The sequence below is a fragment of the Astatotilapia calliptera genome, chromosome 10 (assembly GCF_900246225.1).
Source record: "Astatotilapia calliptera chromosome 10, fAstCal1.2, whole genome shotgun sequence".
Classification (NCBI taxonomy): domain Eukaryota; kingdom Metazoa; phylum Chordata; class Actinopteri; order Cichliformes; family Cichlidae; genus Astatotilapia; species Astatotilapia calliptera.
The window spans coordinates 2,627,994-2,645,039 of record NC_039311.1 but is presented as its reverse complement, the minus strand read 5'-3'; the positions used below and the strand labels follow the sequence as shown (position 1 = coordinate 2,645,039).

The 17,046-nt window shown below is 38.9% G+C and overlaps 2 protein-coding genes across 6 annotated transcripts in view; one reads left to right on the top strand and one right to left on the bottom strand.

The window, feature by feature from the left end:
* b3gat1b (beta-1,3-glucuronyltransferase 1 (glucuronosyltransferase P) b) overlaps window positions 1-5,210 on the top strand; it is a 65,585-nt gene extending 60,375 nt beyond the window's left edge. For all 3 annotated transcript variants that reach the window (XM_026181859.1, XM_026181861.1, XM_026181860.1), the window contains one exon: window positions 3,761-5,210. The gene's annotated coding sequence lies outside the window, so the exon portion shown is untranslated. The remainder of the gene's footprint in view (window positions 1-3,760) is intronic.
* Window positions 5,211-5,620: 410 nt separating this feature from the next.
* LOC113030966 (beta-galactosidase-1-like protein 2) lies at window positions 5,621-16,204 on the bottom strand. Of its 3 annotated transcripts, none has more exons than XM_026182776.1 (19): window positions 15,874-16,204; window positions 15,281-15,466; window positions 15,125-15,193; window positions 14,639-14,734; window positions 14,184-14,292; window positions 14,006-14,098; window positions 13,843-13,924; window positions 13,713-13,777; window positions 13,542-13,626; window positions 12,545-12,682; window positions 12,282-12,365; window positions 12,097-12,212; window positions 11,856-12,002; window positions 9,092-9,163; window positions 8,895-8,973; window positions 8,704-8,791; window positions 8,509-8,620; window positions 7,491-7,607; window positions 5,621-5,866 (listed from the first exon to the last, which is right to left on the bottom strand). In XM_026182776.1, the coding sequence occupies exons 1-19, from the start codon at window positions 15,963-15,965 to the stop codon at window positions 5,780-5,782; spliced, it is 1,917 nt and encodes a 638-aa protein (XP_026038561.1). In that variant the 5' UTR covers window positions 15,966-16,204; the 3' UTR covers window positions 5,621-5,779. The 3 variants fall into 3 exon arrangements, with proteins under 3 accessions (XP_026038561.1, XP_026038562.1, XP_026038560.1); XM_026182777.1 differs by having other exon boundaries at window positions 12,097-12,209; XM_026182775.1 differs by having other exon boundaries at window positions 12,097-12,365.
* Window positions 16,205-17,046: the final 842 nt, after the last annotated feature.

The window sequence follows — 17,046 nt, the reverse complement described above, 5'->3', positions numbered from 1 at the left end:
CAGCCTAACTAATAGGGTTCCAACTCCCAGCAACAACAAAAATAAATAAATAAAAAATAGGGAACCACCCCTCACGCTCCACCTCATGATGCTTAATCGACGTAACCAACCTTAATTTGATGCAGTGTGAAAAAAAAATGCACAGAAATCAATTATTTTTCAAGAAATATTAAATAGATTCAACATCTTTCTTCAACAAAATTGCAGACTGCACAGATGGTACCTTCCCAAAGGAAAAAGTACTATAGCTTACTAGGGTATATATATTAGACTTAATAGTTACTATATACAGTAATGGACTTCTATTTATTTTGCATCAAATTAAAACTTTGGGTGTCAGATAATTATTTATTAAAAGCTCGACATTTTAAATGAGAATAAGAAAGAAAAGTATGTCTTTGTGCCCCCTTTTCCCTGTTAATGCCCTATCGGCCCCCCTGGCTAAACTTTGCTAGATCCGCCCCTGCACAGTTACCAGCGTCAGCTACTTAGAAAAAGATCCTCGAGTAGAAAGTAATAATAAATAAATTCTAACAACAGCTGATCAAGCTTAAACGTGCTGCTGTTGTTCAGCCGCTGGTTTCCTCTTTCTGGTGCAAAGTGGGCCAAAAGCAAACTAGAGAGACTCACGACAGAAAAGCCGATCAGCTGATCGTTAAGCAGTTTCATGATTGAAGTAGCAGCAAGAAGAGGCAGTCGCTCCATATATCGCTTGTTAAGCTTAACGCAGGAATGCTTTACAAACATTCAGAGATGGACTTACACACTTGCTTTACTTCTCTCGGGATAACTTTGTCGGAGATGAAATGCCGGGTTGCTAGCGAAGCTCCAAATGCTATCCAGACCACCGACAGGTCCCGCATGCCACAGCCGCTCTATCACGTGATGCATACTGCTCCGAGTGCTAACGTTCTGAGGTGAGTTACGGCGTGTGGCAAGTTTTGTGAGGTGCTTTCGTGATATTTAATGGATCGGATTACATTTTTTATTTTTCTCCGATATCCGATCCAGTAATTTAGGTCAGTATCGGACCGATACCGATACGTAATATCGGATCGGTCTATCTCTACTTTCTACACCAGGATCTTTTTCTACGTAGCTGACGGCTGGTAACTGTGCAGGGGCGGATCTAGCAAAGTTTAGCCAGGGGGCCGATAGGGCATGAACAGGGAAAAGGGGGCACAAACATACATACTTTTCTTTCTTATTCTCATTTAAAATGTCGAGCTTTTAATAAATAATTATCTGACACCCAAAGTTTTAATTTGATGCAAAATGAATAGAAGTCAATTACTGTATATAGTAACTATTAAGTCTAATATATATATATATATACCCTAGTAAGCTATAGTACTTTTTCCTTTGGGAAGGTACCATCTGTGCAGTCTGCAATTTTGTTGAAGAAAGATGTTGAATCTATTTAATATTTCTTGAAAAATAATTGATTTCTGTGCATTTTTTTTCCACACTGCATCAAATTAAGGTTGATTACGTCGATTAAGCATCATGAGGTGGAGCGTGAGGGGTGGTTCCCTATTTTTTATTTATTTATTTTTGTTGTTGCTGGGAGTTGGAACACTATTAGTTAGGTTGCTTAATATTTACGCTAAGTACTCTTTAAAATACCAGAATAGGGAGGATGGTGTAGGTTTAAGTTTATTAGATTGATCAGTATTGCTGAACTATAAAATTTTTTTTTTGCATACAGGTATAACAGAATAGCTTTAGTGTAGTTGTTGTTTTAAACTTGAGTATGAACTTATACAAAATGCAGCAAGATATTTAAAAAACAGTTTTGTTGATTAAAAAACACTATATCGGATTCATATCGGTATCGGCAGATATCCAAATTTATGATATCGGTATCGGACATAAAAAAGTGGTATCGTGCCATCTCTACTATAAACATGTAGTTGTATATAAATATGATTTTTAAGACACAATGTTGAAACGAGTTAGGTGAAAAGCCAAAGCAGCCACTTTTGCTTCTTCTTTTTTTATTTAGTTTCAGTTTCGAGTTCAGATAGCTTGATAGTATAAATTTGCTGTCTGTCTTTCTTTGCAAAGAGTCATGTAGAGACAGTCGGTGGCAATAAGTCCTTTTTCTTCCTTGTCTTGTTCTTCTGTGTCTTTTTCTTTCAGAGGCTCCCGCAGAGAGTTTGTGGTCTCATAAGCTCTCCTGTGATATTTAGAGCTTGAGCTAGCCTCATAAATTAGTCAGTAGCTTAATCTGATACAAATCATGTTTTCTGTTTGTGTGATTAACACAGTCCCTGAAAGAAATAAACAATAAAGATGCAGTATCATGAGAGAAAATCTTGAGAGAAAAAAAGATGGGGAAAAACTGCACGCATAGCCTTCTGGATAAACCCTCAACTACAGAGTGTTGTAATAAACATAATGACATAGGTAAAATGAACGTTGGATGAGAGACTGTCAGAATAAAACAGGAAACATACTGAGATGCAGACTAAAACACACAGGCTTGACACTGGAACTGGGGGAAGTACAGACATGCATGCACATAACAGGCAGGGAAGACATGGAATGAAACACAAGGAGGAGAACATGGGAACAGGAAAGGGAGACGAGCCACAGAGGGAGACACGGACATAACACAGGAAACATATACAAAGGACTGACAGGCTCTCACAGGAGATACAAGAGGAACCTAATGCAAGAAACCATAAACAAGGCTGACTGTAAAACTTTAACTGAACCCATCCTTAAAATGGAAAAAGTGACAAAAACCCTGATGCATAGCACAGTTTGTCCAGCCAACATTTAAGAAGGCTGTCCAGCATACAGTGACATGGTATTGCAGACACCCGTGAAACTTTCTTTTTAGAATAATTTTTTCAACCAAGATTAGATAATGAGAAAGAAGATCAGCTGATGAACATTCAGCAATCATTTAAATGGTGAATGTTAGCTGGCACCACAAAAGTCCTAATTTATTGCATTTAAATGAACACTCCTTCAGGTGTTGTTGAAACAGCTATGTTAGCATTTGGCGCATACACAGTAAAAAGAAATCGATTGAAAATATATGCAAATCTGGTAATAATTTCACCATTATTAATATATATTAATGAGAAGAAGAAAAGAAAAGATGGAACGTTGCCATTCTTGCATAATAATATCAGCCATCTCCATCTTTTTCAAACATAAAGGAGACTGCTAATTACCGCTTGTTAATATGTGAACCATTTGCACTTGTGAAAATTACAGGTTTATAAAAATAAACCTGTAAATTTTATACATGATTTTAATGTCATATTTATGATTCTTTACGAGCATCTACAGACAAATTCCCCGAGGTAATTCTTTTCCATGCAGTGGCAAAACAACATAGCCCTGTGATAGACCACTGAGCCTGTCTCTTCCCCTACATCAGCTAGGATGCAGGCTCACATGGATCATTGGACAAGTTATGGATTACTTATAAAAACAAATTAGTTACAATATTAGAAACAGGTCATTTAAAGCCTGTGCACACAGATTATATTGCTGTATTTTTAAAGGGATTATATACAAACAGTGTTTGGCAGAACCTGTACTTAAAAATCTGAGGTTTCGCATTGTAATTATGACACATGGAAGTCAGTTTGCATGCTACTGCCATGCTGGAAACTTGGGAGTATGATATTTTGAACATCATATTGCATTGATAAAGCTTTACATGGCCTCTATCATGGCTAATAATTCATTTTCTTTTTTTCCTGATTGCACTTATTAAGTGTAAACTTTTTTGTTTCAGGGGAGGAATGTTTCTACTGAGCTCTCCCTGGATTCAAACCAACCTGAGCTCCGAAAAAGCAACAGTCACGGTCAAAAGTATTACCAGGACGCAGCAGCTGTATTTCACCACAGCTTAGCATGAAGCTACGCGTGTCCAGTTGAAGAGGCAGAGCAAAGCCATGTGTGCTTGAGCGACCACAGAGTATCAAAGCACAACTGCACAAAAACGACTGGTGTGTTCTGGAGCAGCACTGAAAGGAGTTTGCCACCTGAGGTCTCCTCTGAGATAAGGGATGTCACATGACTTAGCTGCAGGAAGAGATGGTACAGCAAGCAATAAAGAGCCTTGTGAGCGACATCAACACCAGCCAACCATCCAATCAGAACTGAATGGGGCCCTTTTGTTTTGATGCAAGCTGGCTGTCGGGGAAAGAGCTGCACAGGGAAATAAAAGAAGTCCTTGTTTCAAGAGAGTCAGCACCGACTGTTAGACAGCACTGATGGGATCTGAGCCCTCCCCCTTTTTGTACTGTACAACAGTGAACCCAGTACTAATTAGGAGCCCTGCTACTTTTGAACATACATTTGCGCACACTGAGCTGTCACACTGCTCACAGACACACATGCACACAAAAACATGGAGCAGTGGCTTATTAACAGCAGCGTCCTCTCTCGCATTCATTTACTACAAGCTTAACATGCTGTAACAGCGCTGACATGCACTCATATTTAAAAGAGGATCCAGTATTGCTGTTAGCCTGTCAAACTCAAAGACTTCCTCATAAGCTAATTAAGACTGCGCTGGGTGAAGGTTTCTTAGCAGTTATTTATTGTTTCAGAGTAATTTGTAGCATTGGTATGTTAGTTGTGAACAGTACGTGTGAGAGTCGATGGAATGTAAAGCCATTACTCTGAAAATCAGAAGTGCATTCTTTCAAATAGCTGTGTTATACATTCTAATTATTCTCACCGTGGATGGAAGGCTTGCGAGTAATGAGTTCATACTCCACTGACTTGCAGCAACACCACTTAAGAATGCAAATGTTCTGTATGACTTTGTATCGTTTTAAGAGTTCCGTCAGTTCTCAGTGTTAATTTGCAGACATTTGAAACATTCAAACACTTGAAACATTGAACTTTGACTTGACTTGATTAGGGTCTGATGCTACTGCTATGTTGCTTGTGTTTCATTTGACAGCTGCTCAAACTACTGCCTCATGAAGCTGATTTTTGCTTTACAGACCTAAGATTGCAGTAACTGCTACTTGATACATACTCAAGTATATTCACATAGGCAATACAGATTTAACAATCTGACACACCGGCCACAGCCAGACTCCCTAAAATTGTTACTCTAAGACTGTAAATTCACAGAACGTGATCATTGCTTAATAATTCTGCTGTATGTGTAAAGATTTATTGTAAATAAGGGTACTGTATGTACATAGGTTTAAACTGCTCCCATACAATCGTGACTCTGTCTTTGATTTAAAGAGTCATGTCTCTCTCTCTCTCTCTCTCTCTCTCTATATATATATATATATATATATATATATATATATATATATATATATATATATATATACATATATATATATATATATATATATATATATATATATGTATGTGTGTGTGTGTGTGTGTGTGTGTGTGTGTGTGTGTGTGTGTGTGTGTGTGTGTGCATATATGTATATGCCCATTTCACCAGAGTTCTAAATTCGCTTTTCATGGATTTAGACACAGAGATTTCAAAATGTGAGGCAACTGCACATAAATCATATTTCCTTCGTACATCAAGCTGTTATAAAGTAGGATTAGCTATAAAATCTACCAGACTAAACTGTGCCATATTCAAAATGAATCCCGAATGAGCCCCCAATATATATGTAGGTGAAATTTATTGGATTTGACAGAATTTATTGTTTCCCTGTATTTCAATTCCTCCTGATATGATAAACACCTAGTAATACAAAAGAAATGCAAATTTTACATACATACACACATAAACACAAACATTGGAATTGTGACGTGATGTTGGTCACTGGATGTCAGCAGCCATGCCAAGATCAGCCTGATCCTCAAAGTGGACCTTGAAGTCTCCCTCTTGTTCCTCAAACACAATGACCTAATTTATTTGAGTGTGAAAAAAAAACACAGACAAGTGTTAGAGATTTGTTTGGTTTTTGCAATTATAGTACAAAAATACATTAAGAGTACAGCAGTTTACAAAGCTAGAGCCAGCAGATATTTAGTATAAAGAGTGTGAAGAGGAGGAAACGGCTAACCTGAGTCGCCCAGAAGGTAACAAAATCATCTTACAAGCAAATATGAATGAAACATACAACAAACAACATGTAAATTAGCTATGGTGATCCTAGGCTGGGCTAAGCTATTGGAAGCCTTGGAAAACCTAAACACATTAATATCGTCAGTCTTCTCGTCTAACACTAGATAAGAGAGAGCAAGTAAGCAGTGTTAATTTTGTAGACCAATAATTTTCATCATATTTTTAGTCAACAACCTTTTTTCTGACAAAAACAAGACAATAACTACATAAAAGCTAAAGTCACAGGGACAAAAACTATGATGATGTCTATTGACTCTTTCATCAATGATTAAAACGGGATGAAGATATTATAGAGAGAGAGAGAAATCCAATCAGAACTAATTTAGTTGTGTAGAAAGATGGGACGAGTGGGAGTGATCCAATCAGAAGTATGTCCTTGTGCCATCACTTTAGATGCAAACATATGGAAACGGAGAAAATAAGACACATTGTAACCTGTGTGGCACAACTTTCACTATTACAACACTTTAACAACTATTACACTTCATGTTTTAGTCAAACTACAATTTTTACTCTGAGTATTGCTATCAGTCTCAAGTAGTTATGACCAGATGGCTACACAGCCAGATCCATCCCTGGGTGACATCATGGTGGCTGCAACCATCTTTTACATAAGTCTATATTCTGTCTTATACTTTTTTAAGAAATTCTTTGTCATCTATTTCCTATTCTAGCAAACCTTTAAACCAATCATCTTTCTGCCTCCACATAGCATCATCGCCAATGATCGATGAAGCTATGTGGAGGTTTTTTGGAGGACTGCATGCAAGCACGTCTGCTTTGGCTGTGTAGTTAAAGACCTACAAGAAAGGACACAAGCGCTGTACCATTTTGTATTTATGAGAATAAAAAATATTCTAGAACAGAATATTAGCCTAAAAAATTGTGTTGCTCTACTTTTTTATTTAAATTACTTTCAGTTCTTCTGCTGTAATTCTTATATGAAATGATAATCGCTTGCATCCAGGGAAACAATCATACAAAGCCACTATTGCAAAAGCTAACTTAGTATATAAGCAAAAAAAGAAAAGAAATGAAGCAAAACAAAACACAAAGGCTGAAACAGTTTAACAGTAAATCAGGTCACGGTTGTCAGATACAGAAACAAAAGCAATAATTAAAATTCTTAATTAAACTAAGGAGAAAAAAATGTGAAACACATTTACATATTTGAACTTTTGGGATCAACAACTCAACCAACATTACAAACGCCAACAACAGCTGTTTACAATCATACTGTGACAGCAGATATCAAACTACAAGCTCGTTTTATTAAAATTAGCTGTTCTCCGACCTGAAGGATGCATCCACGGACTCTGGATGTAGCTGTAAGCGGCGCTCACACAGACTAACAAAGTGCTACAATCATCATAATTCATCATTTGCTTCTGAACAGTTATACCTGATTGATTCCACTATTGAGAAAAGGACCTGGGAGGTAGAGAGTCTGCTGGGGGCCAATGGACCAGTAGCGCCCAAGGTTCAACCCATTGATAAACACAACACCTTTCTCCCAGCCCTGCAGATCCCAGACACATACATTTATTAAAACAAATTAAAAAAATAAGTATAAACACACCTGGCTTCTTTATGTATGTTTTTAACATATTTAGATGAGGAAACATTTGACTATTTTAAAAATGCTGCAGAAAAAAGATGTTTTATAGTACTTGAAGGACAGCACAAATGATAATTCTTCAGTGGTTCATTGAATAAGATTACCAACAGATCTCAGATACTTCTGTTTAAAATGAAATAAATTACACCCACAGTATCAGAAGCTCATTTTGCCCCCATTGGCACTCCTTGTAGGAGTTTTGTGTACGTCCACCAGTACCTGCTTTCTAAACTCTCTTCCCTGTAAAATGATTCTCCTTGGTTTAAATGCCCATTCAACATTTCAGTGACACTGAAGGTTTTATTATTTTCAACCAAGTCATTGCATGACCTTCCATTTCTTCTTTCTGAGCCATTCTTTCACGAATGTGCTTCAGATCATTATCCTTTCAAAAAGGTCCACTTTCAGCTCACTTTTCAGATAAACGGATTCACATTACTGTATATTCAGGCGATGCTGAAGAATGCAAAGCTGAATCAATGCCTGCAAGCTACCCAGCGGTGAACTGGCAGTAATTTGATTTTCTTTACAGTTAATTTTGTTATTTCAAATAATTTGAAGAGCTTTTTATACCCTCTTCCAGACTGAAGACTCACAGGCAGACACTTCAACAGGATAGAGCACAAAAGATCCTAATGACAGACATTTAAAAGTCAGTTTCCACCTGCTACTCCACAAGGAGGTTTCAGTCATCGGAATTCCTTCTTCTAATTTATTGGATTTCAAGGTGTAACAATGTGATTAGTCTTTTCCGTTCATTTAAATGTCATTTACTTATTTTTTAACATAGCTGTTTACTTACTGGCAGCTTCACAAACGTGTCACTTGGATACCCATATGCAAACAGTCTGCCCATGAAAAATCCAGGGAAGCTGGGTGTTTCAGAAAGACTTTTCCAGGGTGCTTGATAAAGACTGAAATAAGGCCACATCAAACACACTATTACAGACAAAAGCAAGTAATATGCAGCGTATTAGATTTAATAAAGTCTACAAACCTATCAAGGAAGCTGGGTTTCATATCCAGGCTGTATATTGTAAAATCTCTCAAGGGGATATTGTTTAATAAAATGTCTCCCACTAGTCCTGCAAAAACACAAATCGAAATTGGCTTGCCCTCTACAAACTGATTGCTTGAGTGATTTAAAAGCAGGCAGAGCGATGAACAGCAAAAATTTCAGTCAGTCACCTTTACGTTGCTTGTCAAGCTCCCTTCCCTGGTGAACTCGTCCACAGTTCTCCACCAATAAACTCAAGGTACGACGTCCCTGTAGGGATCAATCACATTTATGTTTTTTGATCGTTTTAACAGCCAGACAGCTGCCTCTCCAGCATCCATCACACTGAATGAAGCCTTTCTCTTCACTGTTCAACTTGATATCATACCTTACCATCAGGAACCGCCAGCTCCAGACTCTGGCGCTTGAAAAGGCCAATGTAGCTTCTGTCTACAAACACCTGGAGTAAAAAACATTAGTGTCAAATAACTGTAGTAATTTAGTTTAAACTGTGTCCTGCTGGAAGGCACCAGAGCAACGCTCCACCCCTTTTTCTTTGAAGAATGAAATATCCACTTAAGCCGAAGTTTAATTGGTTGGTCCTCACTTTAAGAGCATTTCATGCAATAAAACTGGTAAAGACAGCATGAGTGGTCAAACCTGTCAGTTTAATATCTCAAACCAGATCTACTAATATCTGGGCCAGTGCTAAACCCTCTTTTAGGGCTTACCAAAAAGGCCGAGTGTCAGTGCTGTAGGGCAAATTAGCATGATGATGCATTTACAAAAGTGTGTCCATGGAAGTGGAAAGATCATATGGTGATGCAAACAGTGAGCTATCTTTATATCCAAAGATGCAGTCAGCTTATTTTAGTAATTACCTGACAAGAGGTGTACGAATTAGTGTCTAAAAATAAAGGCCTTTGATGAGGGAGTGCAAAAGAAGCGAATGAGGGTCTGACAAAAATAATACAATTTAAGCTAATGCTGTACACATGGTTCTTTATGAAAACAGTGTGACTATGTAGAGAAATGAAAAGAAGAGGAAGAAGAATCAGGATGATTTTCTTTGGGGGGAACTCATCTGTGAAAGTGCTAAAACTGTGTGAGTTTGAGGACTAAGCCTCAGGTGGACCTCAGGATTTATCCAGAGGAGAGCGGCGTTATGATAAACCATAACCCTGAATTAACCTGAAACCATGGGACCTGCATGATGTGCAGAAGAACACTAAACATTATTTACCAGAGAGATGTTTAGATCTCTATGTATGTGACTAAAAACACTGTTCAGTTCACTTCTGTTTGGTTTCAATTAAATAATAGACTGAAAGGGAGTCTGCAAGCATGCAGGTCGAGGACAGGGCCAAGGTTTTAGCAGTGTGCTCAGCTTTGACTGATCCAATTAATGCTTACTTTAATAAATATCTAGCATTATATGTTATATATATATATAAACAATGGTAATTTGCACAACTGCAATATCCAGACAGGTCAGGAACTATAATGGAATTACAAGATTTTGTAATCCTTTTTTTATTTGTGGAAAAAACAATGAACTGTCTGAAGATTTTCTGCACACCGTAGGAGCACAAATCTCAGATTTACACAGTGGAATAGTTTGTCATAAAGCAGTCCTCCTCTGGCTCAATCCTGCGCTGCACCTGAGCTGTCAGATATAGCTGTGGCTGACATTAACTTTGAGAAAATTGGTAGAATTTAAAATTCACCAGAGAATATGTGAGGGAGAGAAGCCCATCAAGTGTAGAGACAGAGCGGGCAACTATCCCGCAGGAACAAATGAAAGTGAGAGAGGAAAAAGCTGGAAACGACATCCACGAGCAGAGAGCTGTAAACAATACATAAGAACTTGTGAAGATGGTCAAACAGATGAGTTTAGGTTTATAACTTCAGTGTGACATTTGATCACATTTGTTCAGTTGTTGAATAACGTAAGCAGTTCTGACATCGAACTGAAGTAAGCTGTTGGTAAACAATTCACAACTGAAATATGTGCCTTTAATGGAACTACAAGATTTTGTAATCTTGAGTAACAGTGAGCGAACTGGACAGAGTCACTGTTTCCCAGTGTTTTTGCTCTGCTAAGACCTCAGTCAGGGCTAAAGTGGCAAACTCTAGAGGAAAGTGTATAAAATGTATATTCCCCAACATGTGCTAGCTGACCACTCAGAGGTAGTGTCTGCAGACAAGTCGGCATCTCAGTACAAACTACAGGTGGCCCTGGCAACAGTGACCAAAGCAATCACAGCACTCAGATAACTGGTTACCATGAAGTCACTGATTGTCTTTTTCAGGAATGAATAGCTTATACTTAACAGCTTAACAACTCACAGCCGGCTGCGAAATATTAATTTTCTTATAATGACCAGCAGTTGCCGCGTGGTTGTTAACTTGTCTGTTGGCCTGTGTGACTGATGTAAACTAGGTTAACTGTCCTCTGGCTCCTGCTTATATTTGATCGTTCAAATTTTCAGCAAGAAGGAATCATTTTGTTCTTGCAGGGTTTTTTCTTATTATTTATTTATTTGCTGTTCATTTTATGAACAATATCAAAAATGTTTAATGAATGAGCTATTAGGAGGATATTTTTAACCCTTGGACAGAGTCTGGTTAGCTGTTTTCCCATATTTGCAGTTTTTCTATGCTGACTATCTTATGCCACTAGGTTTAAGATAAGATAACCTTTATTAGTCCCACACGTGGAAAATTTGTTTTGTCACAGCAGGAAGTGGACAGTGCAAAAGTTATGACGCAAAAATTAGAATACAATAAGAATAAATACAGTACACACCTGTACAGAATAGAATAAAATAATATACTATATACAGTAGAATAAAATAGAATAAAAATATACAATAAGATAAAAATAGAATACGAATGCTATATACAACTGAGTAAAAATACAACGATGCCAGAAAAGATTATTGCACTTAGTGTTATTGCACATGTGTGGATGTGTGTGTTTGTTCAGTTAAAGTTCAGTTCATATTTAACAGACATATATCTTTTAGCAGTAAGACATGACTTCCTTGTTTTTAATAAATTTGTTTTCAGCAGCTACAAACACATTATGGAAGCTAAGCAATTAGCTTATGGATAAATATCATGCACATGTATAGTGTGCATTAACTCACCAGGGCACGGTCTCTGACATTGTCCCCTGACTGTAACAGCCCTCCCCTCGTGATGATAGTCTCATACAGAGTGTAGCCATAGGACTGTCCATTTCTGTTGTTCACGGGTAGATTTTCCATGTTTACTGGTTTGGTGGACTTAAATGGCTGCAGAGACAATTGAAACAGTTGAACTGTCTGAAAAGCAAAATTCTTTACATTGCAGGATACGTACGTCACAGATAATCTCACATAAACGTACTCCTTCTGTGAAGCTTAAAGCATCCCATAATGAAAGGTGCTGGTACATAATGGCTGGTTCATAAGCCTCCCTGTAATGCAGGACTGGCATGTCCGGGAGACTGTCAGAGCCTCCTGCTGCACAGAGAGGCAAAGAGGTCAGTAACTGAATAAAATAATGTGCTGCATATCTCGTGTTTTTCTTACTGTTTTTGTATCGGGAAAGTAAATCCCTGAGAAGATGGTACTTTGAAGTGTATTCCCCAGATTCAGACAGAGGAGCGTCATAATCTGCGGAACATCAACAGTGTGCGAAAACTGTCATTTGCTGCCACCTGCTGGGTGTTAAGGTCAACAGTACAGAACACGACATTTTCCAGCTCTCATACGGCAGTTATTAATCACTCAAACATCTTTGTGAATTTGCATGAGAGTCTATTTGAGACTGAGCACAGTACAAAGGAACCAACCATAGCTGGGGACTAAAGCTCTGTATGAGGGATTGGCGAGTGCTCCGCTCATGAAGCCAAAACTGGATCCTCCGTGGAACATGTACAAGTTGACAGACATGCCTCTCCTCAGAATTTCCCTTACAGTGGATACCATATCTGACAAGAAATGAGACGTGTTCACAGTGTTTAGAAAAATGGATTCATGCAAATACAAATTTTGAATCCCGAAACTCTTCTGACTCATTTTCTTAAATGCTTTAAGTGACTCATTCAAAAGCAGCATGACCCTGACATTTGCATGTCCACTGTGGGCATGTAGCTGCCATTTCTCATGCAAAAATCTACACTGGGGTGAGAAAGAAAGCACATTTACAGCAGTTTAGAGGAACTGGAGATAGAGTAGCACTAGTGAAACAGACAATAACGCTACCCTTTGATTGGTTTTACTCATATATGCATTTCTTTCAAGGGTTAGTAAAGTATTCGTAAAGTAAGAGTATAGATTTCTGTATCCAAATTTCTTTTCACAAGCAGGTTTTCCATGTTTACTGGTTTGGTTGATGTAAACGACTGTTTTTAAAACAAATTTGCTTTAAAGCAGTAATTATAAGACAAAAACCCAACAGATTTCAATTTCCAAATTTGGTTTCTGAAGCAGGAGATTTAGACCGATTTGTATTTCACTGCACAAGCTGCACACAAATGTATAAAAACGAATGAAAGACTAATAAAATAACTACAGGCAATGATTTCCACAATATTTTTCTTTTCATTTTATAAAATATAAGAAGAATTCAATTTGCACAAGACACTTTATGCCTGTTTTTTGCTAATGTAACATCACTATGTAGCATTGGCTTTCAGAGATACTAAGAGAAGGATGTGTACGCTTCTTTTACCACCTCGCTGAATTATGAAGACTCCCTTGAGCGACACTCCATTGTTAGACCACCCAGGCTGATTATGAATAGCAGGGGAGCAACATGCCACTAGCAGCACAGAGAACCCTCCTTACCCTCTGGGGGCAGCACATGGTGGAGCTCTCCCCAGATATCATACCAGCCGGTCCAGTAATCCATCACCATGGTGGGGTTGTTGGGCTGAAAAGCAGCACGCACACAGTCAGCTTGCATCTCCTTACTGTCATCAGTGATGGATACAAGTGATGTGGAAAGGTGAGACTCACCTGGATAGCAGTCAGCTCCTGGATGTTTCTCTGATTTAGCTTCTGAAGCTTCACTGTCCTGAGGGCTACACGAGATTAGGTTAACTCTGTGTGTGCATGTTTATGTTTAGGTGTGTGATTATTAATATACCTCCATCCACACCCCCAGACTTTAACGTTTTGTGCTTGTCTGATGTGAGCAGCAGTTCGCTGATCCCTCTGGATTGCAGAGCCTTTCAAAATAAAACACAAAGGAAGAAGTGAAAATAATCCTATTGATCCGTTCTATCCCATCAAGTTTCATGTGTAGTCACCTCTTTAATGAAAAGCATGTAACTCTGATCCTTTGCAAAGGAGCCATACTCGTTTTCCACTTGCACGGCAATGATTGGACCTCCTTTCTTGAACTAGAAAAACACAAACAAGCATTTTTTTTTTTTTAATTAAAAAGATTAACAGACTCTGCTTCAGCTGGTATGTTTCCAGCCTGACCTGCAATGGAACCAGTTTTGGTATCAGCTTGTCAAAAAAAGTGTTGACAGCCTGAATGAACCCTGGGTGCGTCGTCCGCAGTCTCATGCTGCTGTCTTGGAGGAGCCAGCTGCAAAGACATAGAAAACATGCTCAGTTAACACTTAACAACAGAGCCACAGTGAGTCTAAAATACTGGACAAAGCTTGAGACACTGAGCAAGCCTTTACTTTAAACAAGATGCGACTCTTCCACCCTGATTTCATTCAGAAAGCAAAAATGGCACTTTGTGCGTTAGATCAAGTAACTCTTGTGCTGTCTGGTTAAATTCACTTAAATACAAATCTATTTACTCAGGACAGGCACTGAACAGACTTGCAGTTTAAACTAACGTCCCTTTTCATACCATATGAATATACACACAAAAAAATTCTGAATTTCTACATAAACCTACATACAGAGAACACCGTGACTACCTCGGCAGTCCTCCTAGGTCCAGCTCAGAGGAAATGTAGGGTCCTGGACGCAAAATCACCCACAGTTCCATCTCGGCTGCAAGACTGATATAGGCTCTGAAATCCAAACAGAAAAGAAAATCAACAAGCAACTTTTTCCTGTGCAAACCCAAAGTTTAGACTCACAGTGAGGCTCCATTTCTTATTGTTTGGTGAGTGTGAAAAGTGCCTGGCAACAACACTGGCAGAGGCAGGACCTCTCTCTTCGCTTATCATCGCTGTGCAGTTAATTGCTCGATAAGCTGCTTTTGTTATGGAGATGCTGCTGTTGTCAGGTGGGACTCTCTGCCTCTAGCATCTCCCCTGAGCACTGAGGACTTAGATGATGAGGAGAAAATGAAGAATATATCCAAAATACCTTAGAGCAGGTAATATTGTTAGAGAAGCTAGGAAGGTGGTGTGAAGGATGCTGTGTGGTGATTAATCATATAAGAACATTCTCCTTACTGTAAATCCAGCTGTGTCTGGAAGCTAAAAACCTCTCTTTCCGGCTGGTGCAGATTCCACGGCACATATCTGCAAGGATGGAGGGCGCCCACAGTTAACATTCAGCAGTGACAGTGCTTGTGATTCTAAACTCAATCACTGGAGCAGTGTTCGTACGTAGTGAGGGTATTAATCCCACAGGCTTTCATCTTCATCAGGCGGTCCCTCCAGTAGGCCCTGGGCACACGGAAATAGTGGATGGATCCCCCAATGATGCGGAAGGGCTCTCCCTCGAGGGTGAACTGGGACGTGTTGGCACACAAGCCGACCTTTCGGCTCATCCTCCTCCCCCTTCCCGACATGCTGGAAGAGGAGTTCCACTCAGTGTGTCACAGTCACTTAATGCCTAACACAGGCTATTGTACTCTAACTGACCACATGACATGCTTGGCAGGAATTTGCAGATGTCTTGAGTTGAGCAGGAGGACATCAGACTTCAGTAAACTCATAAGAGCTTCTTTTACATTTTCTTCATCATCCATTAGTTTCTTATTATTCACTTCCCAAAATAAATAAAGTTTCTTATGACAACCGTCAAACTGTGTGTAATACAATGACACTGTTGTACTGTTATAGAAGCCACACAAACAATATTACTATTGAGACTGTTTGAATTGTGTGTCTGTGAAAACTACATCAAGCTGAATCGTTGCATTGAGGGGAAAACAACAGCCTCTTACTGGAACATACGTAACATTTTAAGAACTTACCCAAGATATCTGTACATGATGAATCCAGCAATGCACAGGCAGATGAGTGCATATTTCCTTTTGTGCACATTTCTTATCCTGAGGACAACCATGGATGGAGAGCGAGATCCCTTCTGGCAACATAAGCAACAGTCGAGTTAAGTTCACAGCAGCATCTGTGTGCAGATGAACGCATGATGCTGGTCTGAACAGTGCACCGCCTCGTGGGAGTGCCTCTGCGCGGAGCCATGGAAATCTAACTCACCTCATTAGCAGCAGGGTTTGTCTTCGGTATTGTTTGGCTTGTAAGAACTACTACACAGCTTCCTTTTTCTTTTCTTCTTTTTTTAGAGCTTTACCAGAAAAAACAACAAACAAAATGAAAACATTTAATCCTGAAAAAGTTTCTTCCATCTTAAAAATAGTGTCTAGTAATCTAAAATATAAAAATAACGAGAAATGCGGCAAGTTATATCATATCTCCAAAGTGTTCATTATTTTATCTTCTTTTGAAACTTGTCTAGATGTGTGGAGCTAATTGCATATTGCTGCCCTTCATTCGTCATTCATAACTCATTCTATGGAGTTGGTCCTTATTTCTACATGTGCTGGGGACCATAACAACCCCACAGTGGTGCCCAGTTCATGTTCTTCACTTGACACATGTTGAAATGGGGTATTTTGCTTTGTTTGCCTCTACTATCCCTACCTTTAAGTGCCATTAGTAGTCCAATAGACTCTACACAGGCCTGTACATTTCTTAACCTCTCCCAGCCACTCACGATCCACCCAGGTTCCCACAAGCTCTGTACCACCACAACACTCATATATGACTTAGCTAGTGGCCAGCAAGCAGCAACTCTTGTAAGTGGGAAATGGCTCTTCGATCCCTTATCTTATGACCCCTGTAAATACTTTCCTGATGCGTTTTTTCAACTTTAGTTGCTACTGCTCTGGTTTCAAGACAGAAAAGATGATTATTTGTGCTCCTCAGCAAAGGAAGACAAACCAGGGTTAGCTGTTAGAGCCACTAGCTACAGCTAATTGTTTCTATTGGTTTCATAGTCGGAATAGCCCTGCACACGTAACTTTGTGGTGGTTAGTGGTCGTGTCGATTTTCAATATGCAGCTGTAGAAGCTGTTAGAGTCACGTGTGTAAACCTGCCCTCCTTTTCTTTTTGGTGTGCTCTTTCT

Excerpts from the sequence above, each read along its gene's own strand:
- LOC113030966 (XM_026182775.1), bottom strand. The coding sequence starts at position 15,965 with ATGGTTGTCCTCAGGATAAGAAATGTGCACAAAAGGAAATATGCACTC. Across the intron at positions 12,366-12,544 it reads AGCTTTAGTCCCCAGCTATG|ATTATGACGCTCCTCTGTCT; the intron begins GTTGGTTCCTTT and ends GATGTTCCGCAG. Across the intron at positions 9,164-11,855 it reads ATGTCAGAGACCGTGCCCTG|GTGTTTGTAGACAGAAGCTA; the intron begins GTGAGTTAATGC and ends TTTTTACTCCAG.